The sequence below is a fragment of the Chanodichthys erythropterus genome, chromosome 20 (genome assembly GCF_024489055.1).
Source record: "Chanodichthys erythropterus isolate Z2021 chromosome 20, ASM2448905v1, whole genome shotgun sequence".
Classification (NCBI taxonomy): domain Eukaryota; kingdom Metazoa; phylum Chordata; class Actinopteri; order Cypriniformes; family Xenocyprididae; genus Chanodichthys; species Chanodichthys erythropterus.
In genome coordinates this window covers 30511326-30530452 of record NC_090240.1, presented here as the reverse complement: position 1 = coordinate 30530452, position 19127 = coordinate 30511326, and the positions used below count along the sequence as shown (strand labels likewise).

Below are 19127 nucleotides of genomic sequence, written 5' to 3'. Positions count from 1 at the left end.
ATGGTAACCGTTGGTTGACATATTCCCTGTTGTCCACTGAAAAACAAAAATACAATAAAAAACAAATTTATTTACCCTTCAAAACTGACATTCACAGTTTTGCAGCACATGTATGCCCACAAGCTTTCAAAACACGTGCAAACTGTTAGTTACATCACAAATGGCACGTACTGTTGCTACACTCTCAACAGCTCAGCTCATATAGTGAAAGGCTTTCCTACACTCACATTTTCTCATATGAATCAACCTACAATACATTCAAGGTTTTACATTAGAATAATTACATTTTGACAACACATTGGGACTTCTGTAACATATATAACGATGTGACGTTCCTCTTCAAATGACAAGATATATCATCTGTTGAAATATGTTATAATTGTAGACATACAGTTCTGCTCATAAGTTTACAAACACCTTGTAGAAGATGCAAATGTTAATATTAACAGGGATCATAAAAAAACTCATGCTATTTTTTTATTTAGTACTGTCCTGAATAAGGTTTCACATAACAGATGGTGACATATAGCCCACAAGACAAAATAATAACAGAATTTACACAAATGAATCAGTTCAAAAGCAGTTAAACAGCACTGTTCTTCAGAAAAATCCTCGAGGTTACTCACATTCTTTGGTTTTCTAGCATCTTCTGCATTTTTAAACCCTTTTCAACAGTGACTGTTTCCAAATCCATCTTAAACTGAGGACAATTGAGGGACTCACAGAGAACTCTCATAGAGAGGTGAAAACAGTCACTGATGCTAAAGATGACAAAACAATGCTTTAAGAGCCAAGACTTTGTTTAAAGGTCTTTTTTTCAGCACTGCCCTTTAGAAGCTGATGATGATTTACCCCAATCATCCCATTCAAAAAGTTTACACCCACTGGTTCTTAATGTATATTCTACAAGAGGTATGCAAACTTTTAAGCAGACCTGCAGATGTCTTTGTCCTTAGAAAATTCTGGAAGATTCCAGTTAAACAGTGAAATAGTGACTAACTAGCTGAATCGAAAATATTTTCCAACAAAACATTTCCAAGAGCAATTTTGTTAGGCAATGTGGCACACAAGGTACCCACTGTGCACCAGGACATGTCTGCCTGTCAGCTAGATATTACTCGGACTCATTCTCACCCTTTCTCTAAACATTTCATCATCATTTCAACCATAAAAATGAGTCATTACTATGGAAGCTTGTTTCTAAACTCGCAATTACGTCTTATAAAGTAGTAGGGGAAAAGTCGAGTTTATATCTCACAATTGTGAGAAAAAAAGTCAATTACATCTTATAAAGTAGTAGGGGGAAAGTCGAGGAGTTTATATCTCACAATTGTGAGAAAAAAAGTCAGAATTGCTAGATAGAAACTCGCAATTATGAATTTTTCTCACAATTGTGAGTTTATATCGCAATTTTGACTTTATATCATGCTATTCTGACTTTGTAATTCGCAATTGTGAGTTTTTTTCCTCAGAATTGTGTGATAAAAACTCGCAATTGTGAGAAAAAAAGTCAGAATTGTGAGATAAAAAGTCGCAATTACCTTTTTTATATTTTTTTATTTAGTGGCAAAAACAAGCTTCCATTGATTAGCCTTTTCTGCAGACAAAAAAAAAATAATAAAAATTCCTAAAGGCAGTTTCAACCAAATGCTAATGAACCACAAGAACATTTCATAAAGTCGTGAAACCCATAGCAGGACTTTAAACTGTACTGTAGTGCACAGACGCAAGAGGTTGATTCTCTCTCTCTTTAGGAGTTGCAAGGGATAGAAAATCTTCTGCTGACTCAAACACATACTGGTACCTCACTAAAAACCTTTATTGCACTTCAGCCCTTATTACGAATTCATAAGACGAGTGTTTCCTCCCAGGATCATGCTGATGTTTGACCTGCAATGCCCAGTGGGTAGTTTGCACCTCACCCTGCAACCATAGCTCAACAAGAGGCGCACTGATGAGGGTCCACCTTTCCCCGACCACAGCTATGCACTGTTTACCCAGCCCGTTGCATTCTAAATAAAGGGGTGACTCTGTGAGAACACCGTTTCATTCCAGATTAGCTAAACCAGCCAAGGTAGACAGCCTTGTCCAGTTTGCAACTGCAAGAGAAGTCTAAATTGACTCTCTCCGATATATGACCCGCTATCTGATTGAAAAAGTTGATGGTTTGTTACATTCAGACTTGGAAACTACCTTTGTGATCGGGAGTAAAGTTATGGTCTGAAATCATATCCAGGGAATTTTAGAAAGGAGGCTTCGAGATCATCTGCAAGAAATCTCTTCGAGATTAATGTCAAGGCTCTGCTGGTTCCAGTTCAAGAGTAAAATCCGCAATAAATATGCTATGTAAACAATACTATAAATATCATTTTGGGTGGTGAAGATTAAAAGAGAAGATGAAACATTCATAGCATTTGTCCGTTGATGAAGAATCCCGCTTCACTTATCAACATTCAGAAGGACAAAGGCACATATTTGGAGCTCGGTCGAAAGTTACCAAAGCCAAAGGAATTACAGGCAGTAATTCGTGAACTTTTGGGATGGGATGCAACACCCCTGCCAGCAGTAATCCATTCACAGTACTGAATTTGGCTTTAAAGGAGCGAGGGCTATGCCATATTCAAGACGCTTCCTCTATAGGTTCCCCCAGGCAGTTCACTTGAATTCAGACACAAGAGCAAAATTCAAATGTCTGTGCCCGCAAGACATGTGAGCAAGATTTGGGATAAGTTGAAACATGCTCGAACTCTCATCTCAACTTCAAGTATCCCGGCACAGAGTAGTTAAAAAGCAAGAAGTCCATTCGGTAAAGATTGAAGAGTTTCTTCTGGTAAAATGGACTGATGTTGTCAAAGAACTTGGCAGCCATGTCGCCCGTGGTCCTGGTGCTCTTGGAGGTGGCTGGGAATTTCACCTCTCCTTCGGCACCTGCTAACTTCAGGATGTAGCGTGAATCTTGCGCAAGAGTCTCATACTTGCCCACCACGTCGTAATGGATCAGGCAAGGGTGGCAAAGCGAGTGAACCCTTTCCCAGTGCTCATTAAATGGTTCCTCTCTCTGAGTCTGAGGGTCTACTAAATAATACACAAACTCCTCGAAGGAGACGTCATTGCCTTTTTCCAGAGCTTCCGCCTGGGGGTCCGCACGATGCCTCCGGATGATTTTGGTCCCGTAGCGTTTATGAAAGGCCGTGTTGTAGCTACGGGTGAACTTGTTACGATAGGCCGAGACGAGTCTCTCGAAGGGTTCGCGCACAAAGACAAACTTCAGATATGTGCGCAGACGCTTATTGATCTCAGCCGTGGAGTACTCCGAGAGCGAACGCAGGTTGCCCGCTACGTGAGCCTCGTTGGCGGGAATAGCCAGCGGTTCTCGGTAACGCCCATTGCCTGTTAGCACCATCATTACACGCTTCCAGTTGGTGCATGCCACTTTGGGGACATAGCAATAAAGTAACTTGTGTTTATCGTCCACTATGAGGTGGCGGAGGTCCTCTGGGCCGAGTACGCGTCTTTTGCGGGTGTGGGTGTGACAGGTTTCCTCCAGGAGTTCCCTTCGACCCTGCAGAGTGGCCTGCACTGCGGACTGCTCCAGCTGGAGGACAGGAAAGAGTGGTATAAGAGGAAATAGAAGGAAAAAAAAAAAAAAACGTCACCAAGGGTTCAGAACAGAATTTCATTTTTGGGTTAACTATTGCTTTAAAACAGAAAATCTTTCCTTCTAAAACCGAACGTAAGATTACTTTTTGCAATTATGGAAACCACAAATTGCCTACACGTATTTGTGTGACTTTATATAGTTAGACAGTTGCTGGGTTTGAGGGAAGTTCTTGTGAAACCATGAGGCACATAGCTGTTATGGGAGGGTAACGTTTTGCCTGGGGGATGATCCACAGATGGGTTTGATAAAAAGAATATAATAGGATTTGATGAGCTGGTAGTGATTCAACTGGAAGGACCTTATCTAGATTATCCACTCAGACCTTTAAAGGCAAAAAATGAAAAACCTGTCACCATTTACTCAGACATTATGCCATTCCAAACCAATGCGACTTTATTCTGTCCATAAAAAGAGCAGATGTTTAGCAGATTTTGGCTGTTTGTTTTCCATTCAATAAAGTTACACAATGAACAGTGCCTGTAAAGATCCAAGACTATTGCATGGCTTCAAAAGAATGACGATGAGTAAATAGTTAATAATTTACATAATAATTACATAAAAAAAAAAAAAAAAAAAAAAAATACATGTGAAACAAACTCTTCTTTAATGTTTAAAGCAGCAAAAACATCTTTTAAAATTTTGTAAAATAAAAATAAAAATTTGTAAAATTCTGCTCACCACTTTAAGTGTAGAAACTACATAGTTGTAATGCATATAAATTTTGTTTTTGTCAGTTAGTTTACATGCGTCTTTATAAGATGATGGCATGAATAAGGTGTTAGGGCTAAGTGAATTGAGCTGCTCTAGGAATGTGAGGTTGTTATTTTAGTAATTCGACTTCCACTGCTGTTAAAATCTGTCTCTTCAACAACATGGGCTTGAGGAATGCACCCCATCCTCTGTTAATCAGCGCTATCCACCAACATCATATAATTTACTCTTATATATTTGCTTTTTAAAAAGTATTATCAAGTTAACTTTGTCTTATTTAATAATTTCATAACTTATTTAATAATTATTAGTCAACAACATTTCTATGATTTCAGCTGTAAAAATACATACCTGGTCATTTTCTTGTAGTGTCTGCAAAGGACTTCTTCCTGATTTAACTGGGAAACTGTTCTGACCCGAAATCTGCTCAGAAGCTACAAGCACACAACAAAAGCAAAAGATGAGAAATGGTAACAAAGATAATGGCTCCAAAATCGAAATGGGTACATTTACTGATTTCAGAGGAACTTCTATTGACCAGAATATCATTCAGACTTTTGATGTAGGCCAAAAAGCAACCATCCAGAAGATCCTAGAAACCACATAACATACTAAAAATTAAAGTGACACGTGAAGGCCAAATATAGTAACCCATACCCGAAATCTGTACTCTGTATTTTACCCATCCAAGTTAGTGCACACACATTAGTAGCAGTGAGTAGTGAATACACACACACACACACTGCAGACCGTGGTTACACACACCCAGTGCATTGGGCAGCCATTTTAGCTGTGGCGCCTAGGGAGTGAATGGGGTTTAGGTGCCTTGCTCAAGGGCACCTCAGTCATTTTCTCTGTCGGTATTGAGAATCGAACCCAGGTCTGACTTTGTAATCATTAGGTCACGACTGCCCCAAAAAAAGCCACTCGCCTTAGCGACCACAAAGCTATGACTTGGCAACCGCCCACAACATCCCTGCATTGTTTTGTTTGCAAGTTCAAGCATCACTTACTTTTTCCTCAGAAAGAGTTTCTTAGGGGTTAAGGGACTCGTGACCTTGTGTCGTGAGTTATTGAGCAATAAGTTATTGAGCAATAAAAGATTAGAGCCGTTAGAGTTATGAGCTGATTAGAGCTGAGCATATGGGGAGCTGCGGGGATCAGGCTGGTGCACAATTACTGCCTTCTCTGACTCCTGCACCTAGCTGATCAGCCATAAAATTCCTCCTTCACATTTGCATTCTCTATAGGAACAGTCTGTTCTTTTCAGTCCAAGCCACTTCCCCCCTTACTCCCCTTCCCACCCATCACACACACACACACACATACACACTCCTTCAGTCTGTGTTGGAGCCCTTGCCGCTAACGTAAGTGATTGGTTTTGCACATGTGCCAGCTAACTCAAAGGGATACTTTAAATGCTCAGGGAAAGAAAGCGCAAGCTAGCAAGTCTGGACACTGAGAGAGAGTAGAGGGGTAAGCATCCATGGTAAAACAAAGTGAAAGAGGGAGTGAAAGAATATGTTTAACCCTTAAAAAATGCTGATCGTAATTCAGGGATTATGTAAAAAAATTATGTACACTAAAGCAGATTTATATGTTTAAAAACGTTCAATAAAATATGGTAACGTGAGACAATGATAAATAATACATTAAGCCAACTAAATTTAAATAAAATAAAAAAACTGTACCTCTAATGATTAAAAAGAAATAGTGGTCACCAATTTGTACCATATTCATGAAAAGTGCCAAAAGACCTATAAAAAAAGGATTATATGAAGATCAAATGGAAAATGGGGGGAAAAAAACATGATATAACATGGAAAAGGCAGAAAGAAGGAAATGGGGAGGGGGTTGAGTACATATACAGACCAAAAATTGTGCTATGAAAGCCGGCACTGATGGCTTCTCCAGCTTTTACATATACTCATTATTCAAACAAACAGACAGATGGATATATGAACTACAAATTCAAAAAAAAAAAAAAAACATGTGTAAGTTCTGCAGTGAAAACTAACAGCTTTAATTTTTTATTTTACTTATATACACTGTAAACCCGAACAGTACTACTAACTTATAAAACTTATAAAGATTGAGTAGACTGCAATTAAAGTCTGTTAAATCATTGATGCAACTTAAAACAATTACAATTTTGAGTTTAGTTTTATTTTTGTGTAGCTCAACATTTTTGAGTAAACCCTTATAATTAATTATTTAGTTTATTGAGCGACTTAAAGGGACATCATCCACGTCACGTCAGTGCTCGAAACGATGTTATCAACAGAATCCAATCAACATTAAACTGAGTTGCAGAAGATTTCAAGTTACCAGCATGCATGCTTTTGGATAATTTTCATTTTAAAACACCATTTTAAAACAAAAATGCATTAGTGTAAACGGGGCTTAATACAGGGGAAAGATTTTTATTATTTAATGTTCTGTTATTTTGGTATTTTGGTATGTTTGTTGAAGTTTTGTCGGGTTACCATCGTGGTGAAGAGTAGTGCCTGTGGTTAGGTCGAAAATGGGCAGTGAAATTTAAAGGCTATATATACACTGTGTGTTGATTAACAGTTCATTGAAGTAAATAGTGATAGTTCTTTGATGGTTACACTATCATATGCTGGTTTGCAGTTGCTAACTAACATTTAACCATGAAGATTTTGTTTCAGTTTATTCAATATTTGAATGAAATTGCAATTAGCGAGTTTGTGTAGTACATTTTTTTTTTTTAGTTCTACTAAAATAATCTTTGAGTTGTTTACTTAAATGTTTTGAGTATTCCGAACATATCAGTAGTGATGGGCAGAGTGAGGCTTCGTGAAACACTGAAGCAGTTGAATCAAATGTGCCGTGATGATTCGAGGCTTCGAAACAATCTGACACTTGACTCCACGGTGACCCCTAGTGGTCAAAAGAGTGTAAATGCAACAAAACTCAAACTAAACATGCAGTAAAAACACCTTTTACAAATATATTGCAAATGTTTTATTGAAAGTAAAATCTATTAAATGCAATTAACTAATTCTCTAATAAGATTAGGCTACATATAGAGTGACTGTATATCTGTTCTTTTATCAATTTTCAAGGCTTGTTTCCCTGTTCCATGGCTCAAGCTAAACAGGCCAATAAGGGATTAATAACTACCATTATTCATTTTAATTATTCTAATGTCTAATTAAAACATCTACAAATTTATAAAACTGATCAGAGATCAGGTAAAACCCATAGACACTTGTTCAATGCTTCTTAGTGAATCTGCACGATTCATGGGTTAACTTTATCATCGCCCCCTACCGGTGAACCACTGAAATTTCAAACTGTTTTGAAATGTTTAGAAACAGTGATGACGTAATGAAGCCTTGTTTACTAAAATCACGTGACTTTGGCAGTTTGATACACGCTCCGAATCACTGATTCAAAACAAATGATTCATGAAGCTTCGGAGCTTCATGAAGCATGTGTTTCGAAATCGGCCATCACTACATATCAGGTTTTACAGTGTAGTAAAAGAGTGACCATGCAACATTTGCAAGTGAAATGCTTATCTTGTTTATAATGGAAGTGATCTGGTTTCTAAATATATAAAGTACTCTAAACAAGTTAAATCATAGCCTGAATAGCTAGTTCACTTATAAGCCCTGTAAAATTAGGCTGCAAAATTTAGGCATGTGAATATTAATTAATTCATTCATGAAGATGTTGCTTGGTAACCTTCCAGGAGCATCTAGTCATATACCTTAATTAAAATTCCTGATTGCTTAATTCGCCAGATGATTAGCACCCATTAATGACGTCTGCCTTTCAGCAAATACATTCGACCTGCTGAGTGAATGTCATAAAAATGTTAGTGTAAAGCCTTGTATGTTAGCATGTGCTCTCAATGTAAAATATTTTATATAAAATAGGCTTATTTAAAATACTCCCATCTGTTTCAAACAACCTGAGCTCATATTTATGACCTCACAACAGATGATGCAGTTGTCAAATGTTGGTGTACAAAGTCATAAAAAGGAACTATATGATACTCAGTCCAGTACAATCATATCAGAGCAGCCTAAAACTATACGTCCAAGATACTCGCAATAATAAACATCAGATAATAATCATTTTTAAAAGGAAGTGTGTGCAAGAGACCGTTAGAGACTGTCTGATTCACAACCACAGAACGACATGAGTGCAAGCTAACTTCCTCTTATGATTTTTTTTTTCTTGCTAGTAGAAAAAGACAGATGAAATTAAATAATAACAAGAGAAAACAGTTTCACCCAAAGAAATACTAAATGAGTTCCTCAAAACAAGCTACATGGTAGAAAAAAAGCATTAAATGGCTTCTAAAGGTGGGTAACAATGAGGTCTCTTTTTTAACCTTGTTAGTATGCACTATAGTGAGGTTCCTCAAGTCAACTAAGGCCAGGCGGCAACAACAAAGGTTGTTTGCTGGAATGCTACACAGGCTTGTGGCCATTTATGTTGGCCTGTGAGGGTTTATAGAGGACAACATACAAATCAGCAGGCTTTTATCAAAAGTTCGCAAGGTAATGGGCAGGAAGCCCTCCTGCGGCGCTGCAACTGCTCGCTTACTAATCGAATTCTGCTCGGCCTCGTGTGGAGAGAGTTTTTTGTTCTGTGCGGTGACTTCTGATTTTTTGTTTTACTTCCGAAATCAAATGATTTATCTTCTCAATTGGCTTCACAGCTGGTGCTCTCGCCCCTATAGTCTAAATATAATTAGGCTGCGGTATTGGAAGCACATTCAAATGACTTTGAGAATCATGTTTCTCTGGGTGAAAATACAATGGAAACATAAGCTTCCTGGATATCGTGAGGTAAAGAAGCATTGTATGTGTCATGAAACCCAGCAGAAGCGAAACCAGTTTGATGTTGAAATCAAGACATTTCGTAAGCTGTTCTTATTCATGTATAATGAGCATTAAAACTGTGTGCCGCATGTTTTGAGTCATGCATTTTCCCCCAGAAAACGCTGCAAGAACGCAATTTCCAGTATTATTGGAAGATGCAACACCACAGAAAAGCAGATCAAACTGACTTAGTAACTTGTGTCATTTTACTATATAGTTTGTCAGTGTCCTCTTTTGTACCTGATCATACTTAGTGCTTTGTGTATTATATTGCAGCTCAACACTGATTATATTTTTACACTACTATTCCAAACATTTGTGGTTATTAGAATTTTTAAAATATTTTTAGAAAGATAAGATTTAAAAAATTAAATAATCACTTTAAAAAATGGTTTTCTATCTGAATACATTTTAAATTGTACTTTATTCCTGAATTTTCAGCATCATTACTGCAGTCTTCAGTGTCACGTGATCCTTCAGAAATCATTCTAATATGCTGATTTGCTGCTCAAGAAACATTTATTATTATTATCAGTGTTGAAAACAGTGAAGAGCATTTATTTGAAATAGAGAGAATGTCACTTTTGTTTTTTTCCAAAATTAACAACATCAATACATCATCAATCCTATTAGGGATGCAACAACTAATCAATTTTATCAATTAGCATCAATAATAAAAATAATCGACAACGAATTTGATTATTGATTAGTCACGTCTACGCACTGTGCTTAAAAACCATCAGTCAGTCATGCACTTTACAGTAGTAAATAACACATTTCTATGGACAAAACACATAAAAAAGTGGAGGACGAGTGAACTGCTACATGATCCAAGTTGCCCGAAACATGAGAATGCTTTATATTTATGAGCACTTCAAACAAAAGCATAAGCGTTCACCTCGTCTTGCCCTAGAGTGCTTTGACAGATGCATCTGCTGTTTAATGCTTCTGACACGCGTTTTTAGTTAAATTGCCCTATGTAGCTCTCTAACAGAGTTCACTGTAAAGCATTATCTATTGCGAAGGGTCATATTCAACCACAGTCACGCAGACAGAGCCTTCTTTTAATGTCTGCAAAACTGTTAGAAGGCAGCGGTCTGAACATGGTTTGTGTAACATTAGCAACACATTATTAGCTGTTTGCAGGGATGGACTGGGACCAAAAATCGGCCCTGGCATTTTGGCCCAGACCGGCCCACCACCACATAAGATCACAAATACCACCTGTCCTTCCGCTTTTTATTATATATATATATATATATATATATAAATATATATATATATATATATATAATAAAATATATATATATATATATATATATAATTTCATGACTATATAGTTATATATTACCAATTATATAATTTCATTATATATATATATATATATATATATATATATATATATATATATATATATACATTTTTTTTTTTAAGTTGTTTACAACCAAGTCACCAAAATACGATGAATACACACTGAGCATAACCCAACACACAACAGTAAATCTATTAGCCTTATTACAGTTTACATATTATTATCACAATGTTAATTGTTGTTGGTGTGGGTGACATATCCATCAAGCTACGGTAAACAAGCTAGGTAACATTATAATCGCTAAAATTTGGGAAAAAAATCATCAATTATCACCTTTTTTGTTGTTGTTGCATGGTATGATTAATTGCATTGCCATCAGTGCTCGCCAGCCACTGTGGCTAGTGGTTTTCCTTACTAGCCACTCAGTATTTTCAATGGCCACAATTTGGACATAGATATCATGGGGAAAAACTGCCATGTAGATATAATTTGATATATAATTTGGCAGCAGGTATATTAGGCTGCTGATCCATATTGTTACACGTGTTTAAAACAACTGACTGTGTTAACATGAATACTCGCAAAGACAGGCATTTTGGCATTATTTTATGTGTGTATTTGAATTTTTTAAGTTTTTAGTTATGACCAATTACTCAGCACCGTCAGCATTAAAGAGAAAATAATCACTTCATCCGATGTTTTTGAATAAAATAGCCTTGACAGCCGACTGACTTTACATAATCTACACACAAGCGAGTGACGTGCGCGGTGGACCAAACCACTGTGAGGCAAGGGAGGGGTGACTCAAAATGTTTCTAAACTTAAAACGCCCGTTTGCGTTTGTATTGCTTTACTACTTATTGAAAAAGTATTGGGCTGCCGATCTAGGCCTACCACTTTCACTTTCATTTTTGTTTTTTTTTTGTTTTGCGGTCGGCGACCGTCGGCCCCCAAAAGCACGCCGGCCCACCGGGAAAGTGCCCGGTATGCCAGATGGCCAGTCCGCCCGTGGCTGTTTGATAACGTAGTCAAGCAAAATGATAATTATATTAATCACCGTTATGTGTGCAGCGTTTACCTCAGTAAGTTGACCGAGTGGATCTCGTCCGAGTGAGTGGAGGCAGGGCTAATTATCATATTCATAGAACTGTATATATTAAATTAGGCAATGGTGTAGAGATACATTCAAGCTATTTTAAAGGCATTTTTTCACAGGAAAAAAACAAAAAAAACAAAACGTTTAAATATGTAATTTTGGTGATCAAAGATGAGTTTTAAGGGATAAAATTATTGACTACTTTAATATTTAGACCACTTCTATTAATGAATGCTATCAGGATGTGAAGAGAGTTTCAACAAGAATAACAAAAAGTGTTTATAAAAAATTGCCTACCCTACCTTTAAAGTATGAAAGAAACATTTTTAAACAAGAAAGAACATGACTGAGAATTACTGATTTGATTACTGTGCAAAAAAAAAAAAATACTAAAATGCTTATTCTGAAATTCTAATGAATACCTTAGAGACCTGTTTCTGTAAAAAGTAGTTTTACTTACCATAAAGTGTTCTTAGGGCAGAAGTGAATAGTTATCTGACTAAAGCAATCATTTTTCTTTCTGCCCCAAGCACACTAGAGGAAGCAAGACTCCAGTGGGTGCCTTAATATGCCATAAAGCAAAATCCATTACAGAATGAAGAATGTGCTTAATAAGAGATTTGGGTAGAGTTACGTCCACTCGTAGTGGCCCAGCATGTCGTACTGTACAGTATTCCATTCATAGCAATGGCTTTACTCTCACAACTATAGATGAAATTGAGAAGAGAGAAAGAGATGCATATGATATGAAAAGGTGAAGAAAGACTGTGCTTCTCTCTTTCTCCACTGAGCCTCTGTGTGAGGGTGTCACTCTATCCCTGCCTAACATAGAGCCGACACTGTTCGTCCCAAATCCCAAAATTCCATTTTAGGCTGGAAATTTCCCTTTATTTATTAAAAGGACGCAGCCTTTTTCTTTTCCCCAGTCCTGATCAATCATGAACAAATTATCAAAACAAAAGAGAAGATACTTCAAACTTGCAAACCTCAAGCTGTTGGAATTGCCTTATATCCAAACGTGTGCCATGGTTTGGCAATCAAACAATCTGTACAAGTCACCTAGCGTGATTTTCTTATTCCATCCAAATCTCTGACTGCTTAAAATCTGTCTCGACTGTCTGAAAGGAAGAGCTGGCGGGATACTGACCAATGCCCCGGAAGCACGTTAAATCAAATGCATCTTGTGCGCAGTTGCTCATAAAATATAAAACAGGTCTATTGGGAAACTTGGCTCTGTAGAGCAGTACGGCTCCCAGAGTTATGTCATTTTATGGGTAATGCAATGCTTAGACAAACCAGCATTGGCTGATGACGCCAAACACATGTGCCTGCAGGATCCAGTCAGAAAGTGGTTCTAAACTGCTGAAAGTTTATCTGTGCAAGAGAGTATCATGTATCATGCTTTGCACATAGGATCTAATATTAAAGAGTTAGTTCAGTCCAAAAGAAAACTTCTGTCATTTACTCACCATAGTGTTTCAAACTGTATGACTTTCTTTCTTCAGCAGAACACAAAAGATGTTTTTTTTTTTTTTTTTTAAACGGGCCCGTACAATGAAAGCTAGTGGGGTCTTAACATTTACTTTCACTGCATGGACAAAGACTAAGACATCCTTCAAAATTTATAATTTTTTGTGCGTTCTTGCAAAAGATATCAAAGCTCTACAGGTTTAGAAACAACATGAAAGTGAGTAAAAGATGTCCTACTTTTCAGTTTTGTGAGAAAAACCCTTTCAATCTGTTGTTAAATGCATGTTTTCAGTCCAAAGTCTTGGATTATAGCTCCCGAGGTGATTTATTCCGAAATCGATAAGGCTGACGCCAACCTGTGTGAGCATAATCACTCCAATTTACTACAACTAGAGCGTAAAATGTGTAAAAGACATGTAAACAATTTAGGAAACAATTCAGGCTGCATTACTGGAGAAAATACAATTCCAAAATCCAATTTGACCTTCAATCACTTCATAATGTGACTCAATTTTCAAGGATCAAAGACAGTTTCGCTTCTAGGCCTCTAGAGTAATGGACTTCATCAACTTTTCCAACAGGCCAATGTAAGAGCATTGGAGGTTTTGCTTGATGGTAAAGAATGAGCTCATGTTTTAAGGCATGTGGTGTAAATGCTTCGGAACAAATTATCCGTGAACAAATGAACCCTGTAGCCCTGTATAATTTGTCGACTAGTCGGTTGTTGGACAACTAGTTGACTATCGTGACCCATTTCATTGCTGCAATGAACAAAACAACTGTGACAATCAACATCAACAATACCTAAAACTACTTTACCATTACCCTTAAATATGGATTTTTACCACAGCAAACTGTAAGGGAGCTGAGTAAAATGCTCAACTGGGATTAAGCAGACTGTCTATGTCAAACTATACAAGCAAAAAGAAGTATGACGTGTGGTGAAGTCAGCAGCAGCGTCTCTCTGTAAACATAAGTGTGAGTAATTGATGGTGGTGAGATAAGCGAAACTGCTTGCAGACGCAGTATTAAAGTTTATCAGAGGAGAACAAGAACTGTCTGAGACTTTAAAAGGACAGAGACATCATTTTAGTTTCATACTGCCCATCACACAGTGGGTGTGATGAAGCTGAGGGCAAAGAACTGACCCTCACTTTACTGGAAATGTTCAAAAGGTCTTTTGACAAAAGCTCACCCACAGTCAAGTTGAGTATCTGCTCTGTGCACTGACTCACAAGCACTTAATGCACAGAAAGGGAAAGAGCTCCATATGTTTCTCATGGACAAACCACTAACATTTTATTAGTTGTACCTCAACTGTTGCCTTTTGGCTGGACAAGTTTTCTTGATGTTGGCTTCAGGTAAAAAGAAGCATATCAGCAGAAGAATGAGGGGAAATTCAATATTCGATAATTCAACAACTTTCCTATTGCGAACTTGATCGCAGCATAAATGCGCCAACACATGAGGACAGTTACCAAGTGGTTTCTTGAAGAAACATACATAAACAGAAAAGCCATTTTAAGGTAATTACTGATTGCTGCTGCAAGTTTAAGGCCAAGACCCCTACAGAGAGCTACTTTTAAGATCACTTGTATCAGCTCTTTTTATTGGAACTACTTTTTAGGAGGACAAAAGCTTAGAGGACACAGTGGTATATTGTATAGCCAAACTTCCTGTGAAGTGTGACCCTGTGACCACTGAAGAGGTGTGGCTCAGCAAATATCTGTCCATGAGCCAAACAAGAAAATCTTGAGTGGTCACAGGGTCGGCGAATATCTGACAATGAGCCAAACGAGAAAATCTTGAGTGGTCACAGGGTCGGCGAATATCTGTCCATGAGCCAAACAAGAAAATCTTGAACATTCATTTGCATGATACAAGTTTAATCACATGTCTAAGCCTATATAAAGGTTTCCTCATTTAGAATAACCTGGATTCATCTACATTTGATTGAAAATAAGAATAACTCTATCTGCATAAACATGTTAATCCAGTGCAGCAGTTATAAGTGAATGATACCCATCGAAAGAAGCGTCTTCAAAAATGCAGGTGTGAACATCTACAAACACCTGTTAAGGAGAGACAAATGAAGGATCACATGACGTTCTTTTGCCATAGTTGAGCAATTTGCCTCTGGCAGGAGAACTTTATAGGGTCAAATCCTGAACTATTCTTGAGAAGCTGTTTAACTGCATACTAACATGCCTAAACAGGAACGGTTCAATGGAACCTAATCTAGTCAGGGGAAGTGGATTATTTGTTTAATTAAAAAAAAAAAAAAGAAAAGAAAAAAAGGGCGACGCCAAATCGACGCCAGCCTTGCAATCTTGGCTGTATAATAAAATTTTCACAAAAACAGTCTGAACTTGGCTCTATATGGACAAAGAGAAAGAGGTTTTGTTTGCAAAATGAAAAAAAAAAACATGAACAAAGATTAGCTATTACTACCAGGTTATGTTCAAAGTCTCTTATCCATAATTCACAGGAGACTTTCCATAACCTGCATATATTTTGTAGTCATATACTTCACCACTTCATGCTGTTTCTGATTTTGTCCAGATGGGCTTCAAACTCATGAATTACTGTCACAGCACAGGTTTACCCCCGTACACTGTCATGAATGCAAGTAATCAGTGGTGATATCCCAAAACTCAAGTCAAAGCCACTGACCTTTAATTCCCCTTCTTCTCTAATCTCATGCTATCCTTCTTCAAGGTGATCCGTTCCTCTCGGAGGCATCAGGGGAAAGGTTTAAAAGGTTTTGGAATGCCCTAGAGTCTCCCAGTGGGGGCCTTCCAAACATTCCACGGGTAGTTTTTCTCTTTGTCTGCTTTGTTTCCATTGGGGTTGAACAGCCTTTTTTGTTCGCTCGCTGTTCTAAGCAGTCACTCTGATGTCCTTTTTTTGTATGTCAGAGGAACTGCCATTATGTGGCATGCATGTCTATGTTATCTAAACTTTATCTACCTAAGCTTGTCAAATAGAAGTGATGTCAAAGCACTAAATCGTTATTTCAATCAGACGGTCATTGCTTAAGATCTCACTGGTTCTTTTTAAGTCTTTTAACAGAGGTTTGAAACAGGGACCACCATAGACATTGAGTGGGACAAGTCATAATTTGAAATGGCCAAACTGTCCCCCACCCCAATATTTGATATTCTTGATGCTGCTCTGCTGCACTCCATTAGTGTGTGACAGAAGTGACAGAAAGTTAAAATTACTGAGATGGCCAATCAAATCAAATAAGGCGGGGCTTACTTCTCACAGGAGATGAGTGTGAATTCCAACGCAACACTTTAGTTGTAGCGGTAAATGAGGTTGTGGTAAGATGCAAGTAGCAAAACTTTTAAAGGGATAGTTCACCCAAAAATGAAAATTTGATGTTTATCTGCTTACCCCCAGGGCATGGTGACTTTGTTTCTTCAGTAAAACACAAATGATGATTTTTAACGTCTGTCAGTCATATAATGCGTGTCAATGGGAACTCCATCTATGAGTCAAAAAACATGCACAGACAAATCCAATTTAAACCCTGCGGCTCGTGATGACACACTGATGTCCTAAGACACGAAACGATCGGTTTGTGCAAGAAACTGAACAGTATTTATATAATTTTTTACCTCTAAAACACCACTATGTCCAGCTGCCCTGCACATCCAGTTAGTGAGGTAAAAAAAAAAAAAAAAAAAAACGCGTTCTAATGATGGAAGTGATCGCTCGCGCTTTGCTTCAATGAGTGTGAGAGATCACTTCTGTTGTCAGAGCGCATTCAGACCTCACTAACCGGATGTGCAGGGATACATAGTGGTGTTTTAGAGGTAAAAAATTATATAAATACTGTTCGGTTTCTTGCACAAATCGAGCGTTTCGTGTCTTAGGACATCAATGTATCTTCACGAGCCGCAGGGTTTAAATTGGATTTGTCTGTGCATCTTTATTTTTACTCTTATAGATGAAGTTCCCATTGACATGCATTATACGACAGACAGATCGCAACGGTTGGAGTTAAAAATCATCATTTGTGTTCTACTGAAGAAACAAAGTCACCTACATCTATGCACCTACATTTACCAAGGTAAATTTTACCCCCCCAAACCTTAGTTTGAACAGTCAACTGCTGGACTGCGAAACACAATTGGAAGAGCAGGGATATATGCTAAAAGCAACTAACTGTAAACAGTTGGGACACCAAAACAAAGAGGCTCAACTTTGGGTTCTTCATGGATTTGGCCCTTTTAAACTAGCAACCAACCTAGATCTTTAACCAACACACCCCTCATGTACAGCAACATTTAATCAGACCTTGATCAGACCAAAGCAAAATAACAACCTTTCCTTAATGTCACTGACCACTGAGATATTTAGGATGTCCAGACCTGGGAGGAGCTACAGGTCAAAATGCACTTGCCCACAGTTAACGTTAAAAGCTGTGTATGTCATCACTGAAAGAATGCATTTAGGATGTGGTCGTGACCTGTTTGAAGAAGTCTGATTTGTAACCTTCATTTAGATGAAGAAACAAGTTATCTAACTTTTTTCTCCAATTTAAATAATTAGTACACCAATAACAAATGATTATAGGATACTATATATTGTAGCTGCAAAATATTAGTCTTTACTCAATCTCAAACTAAATTTCAGTAGTATCTTAAAACATAGATGTTGCCAACACACTCTCATGGCAATTAGCAACTACGTGGCCAATTTGTATGATCTCATTCGTACATTTCCGTATGATCTGCTTTTACGCCTAAATGACAGACACCTAACAGTAGGTTTGCTAATGAAATTGGCTTGGATGTTACAATATTTTAAAAAGCAACATGAACAGAATATATGATTATTTAAGATTTTCTCTAAACGTGTCTAGTTCATTTGTTGACTGCAGCCAAGATTCAGCTAATCAAAACAAACTCATTTAATCAGGACCTAAATAGGATAGCTATATTTAGCATTTAGAGTGAACAATAGGCTATTAAAATGCATGTCTCAATTGAAAGGCGTTTCTGTGTGTTCAAATAAAATTCAAAACCTATCTGTTATGTGTTGATAAAACTGATATAGGATTTAATGCGTTAAACTAATGACACCTGATCACACGGGTGACGGGTTCTTGGTTGAATGAGTCGGTGTCATTATTCGACAAACGCTCGAACCGATTCGTTCTGATTTGCGAACCTGTTCATTTAAAAGATCCGACTCAAGTGAACAAATCCTTCAAGAATTAGACATCGCTACTTTATTTGTAAGACTCACCTGATCTTGAGATGTTCTGGAAGTATAATATGAGAATGAAAAACGACCCGACGCATGTCGCCAGAAACATCCGACCCACTTTGGGCTTTATCATTCTGATACTCCTCTAAAGGACGATGCCCGACTCTCGCCCGGCGACGGAGGTCCGAGAAGGGCTGAAGAACAGTCCTAAAATCGTCTGTCCAGCGGGTTCCTCATTATAGAAAGAAACAGACACTATTTGCAGTCCAAAAACAACTCGGTGAAAACTAATTCCGATTCACGTTTCACCCGAAGCAGCCCGCTTGTCTACCGGAGAACAGACGCTTTATAGTTGAGTGTTACACGAACCATTCACCTAAAAACTTAACAGGTCCAACTCTGTTTCATCAAGCCGTCGCTTCCCATGCGGTTGCGTCAATTACGCGTAAATTCCATTGATCATCTACATGTCTTCTGTACGTCACATGTTGCTGTTGTCAGTTGAACTCAACTTCCCCTAAACATGGAGGGCATTGTATCAAACTTTCGGGCATGACGTCACGCCCACCAGCATCTAGCTGAGTGCCCAGGGGCCCCTGGATGTGACGCAACAACTGGAACCCCTCTAAACTGGGAACGCGAAACTCGAGCGTTTTCGAACGAAAACAAACAAACAAAAAAGTATTTTTCAGAATTGAGTAGCCTAACACTTTATAATTCATTTTTATGACTTTAAAGACGAAATCTAATCTCTTATTTTTTTCGTTAAAAAAAAAAATCAAATATATGATGTGA

The 19127-nt window shown here is 37.7% G+C and overlaps 1 protein-coding gene across 1 annotated transcript; it reads right to left on the bottom strand.

Moving 5' to 3' along the window:
• Positions 1-10: 10 nt before the first annotated feature.
• On the bottom strand, positions 11-18838 carry si:ch211-236h17.3 (carbohydrate sulfotransferase 11). Its single transcript, XM_067372352.1, has 3 exons — positions 18372-18838; positions 4724-4806; positions 11-3595 (listed from the first exon to the last, which is right to left on the bottom strand). Exons 1-3 carry the CDS (start codon positions 18463-18465, stop codon positions 2750-2752), a joined length of 1023 nt encoding a protein of 340 aa, XP_067228453.1. The 5' UTR covers positions 18466-18838; the 3' UTR covers positions 11-2749.
• Between the last annotated feature and the right edge of the window lie 289 nt (positions 18839-19127).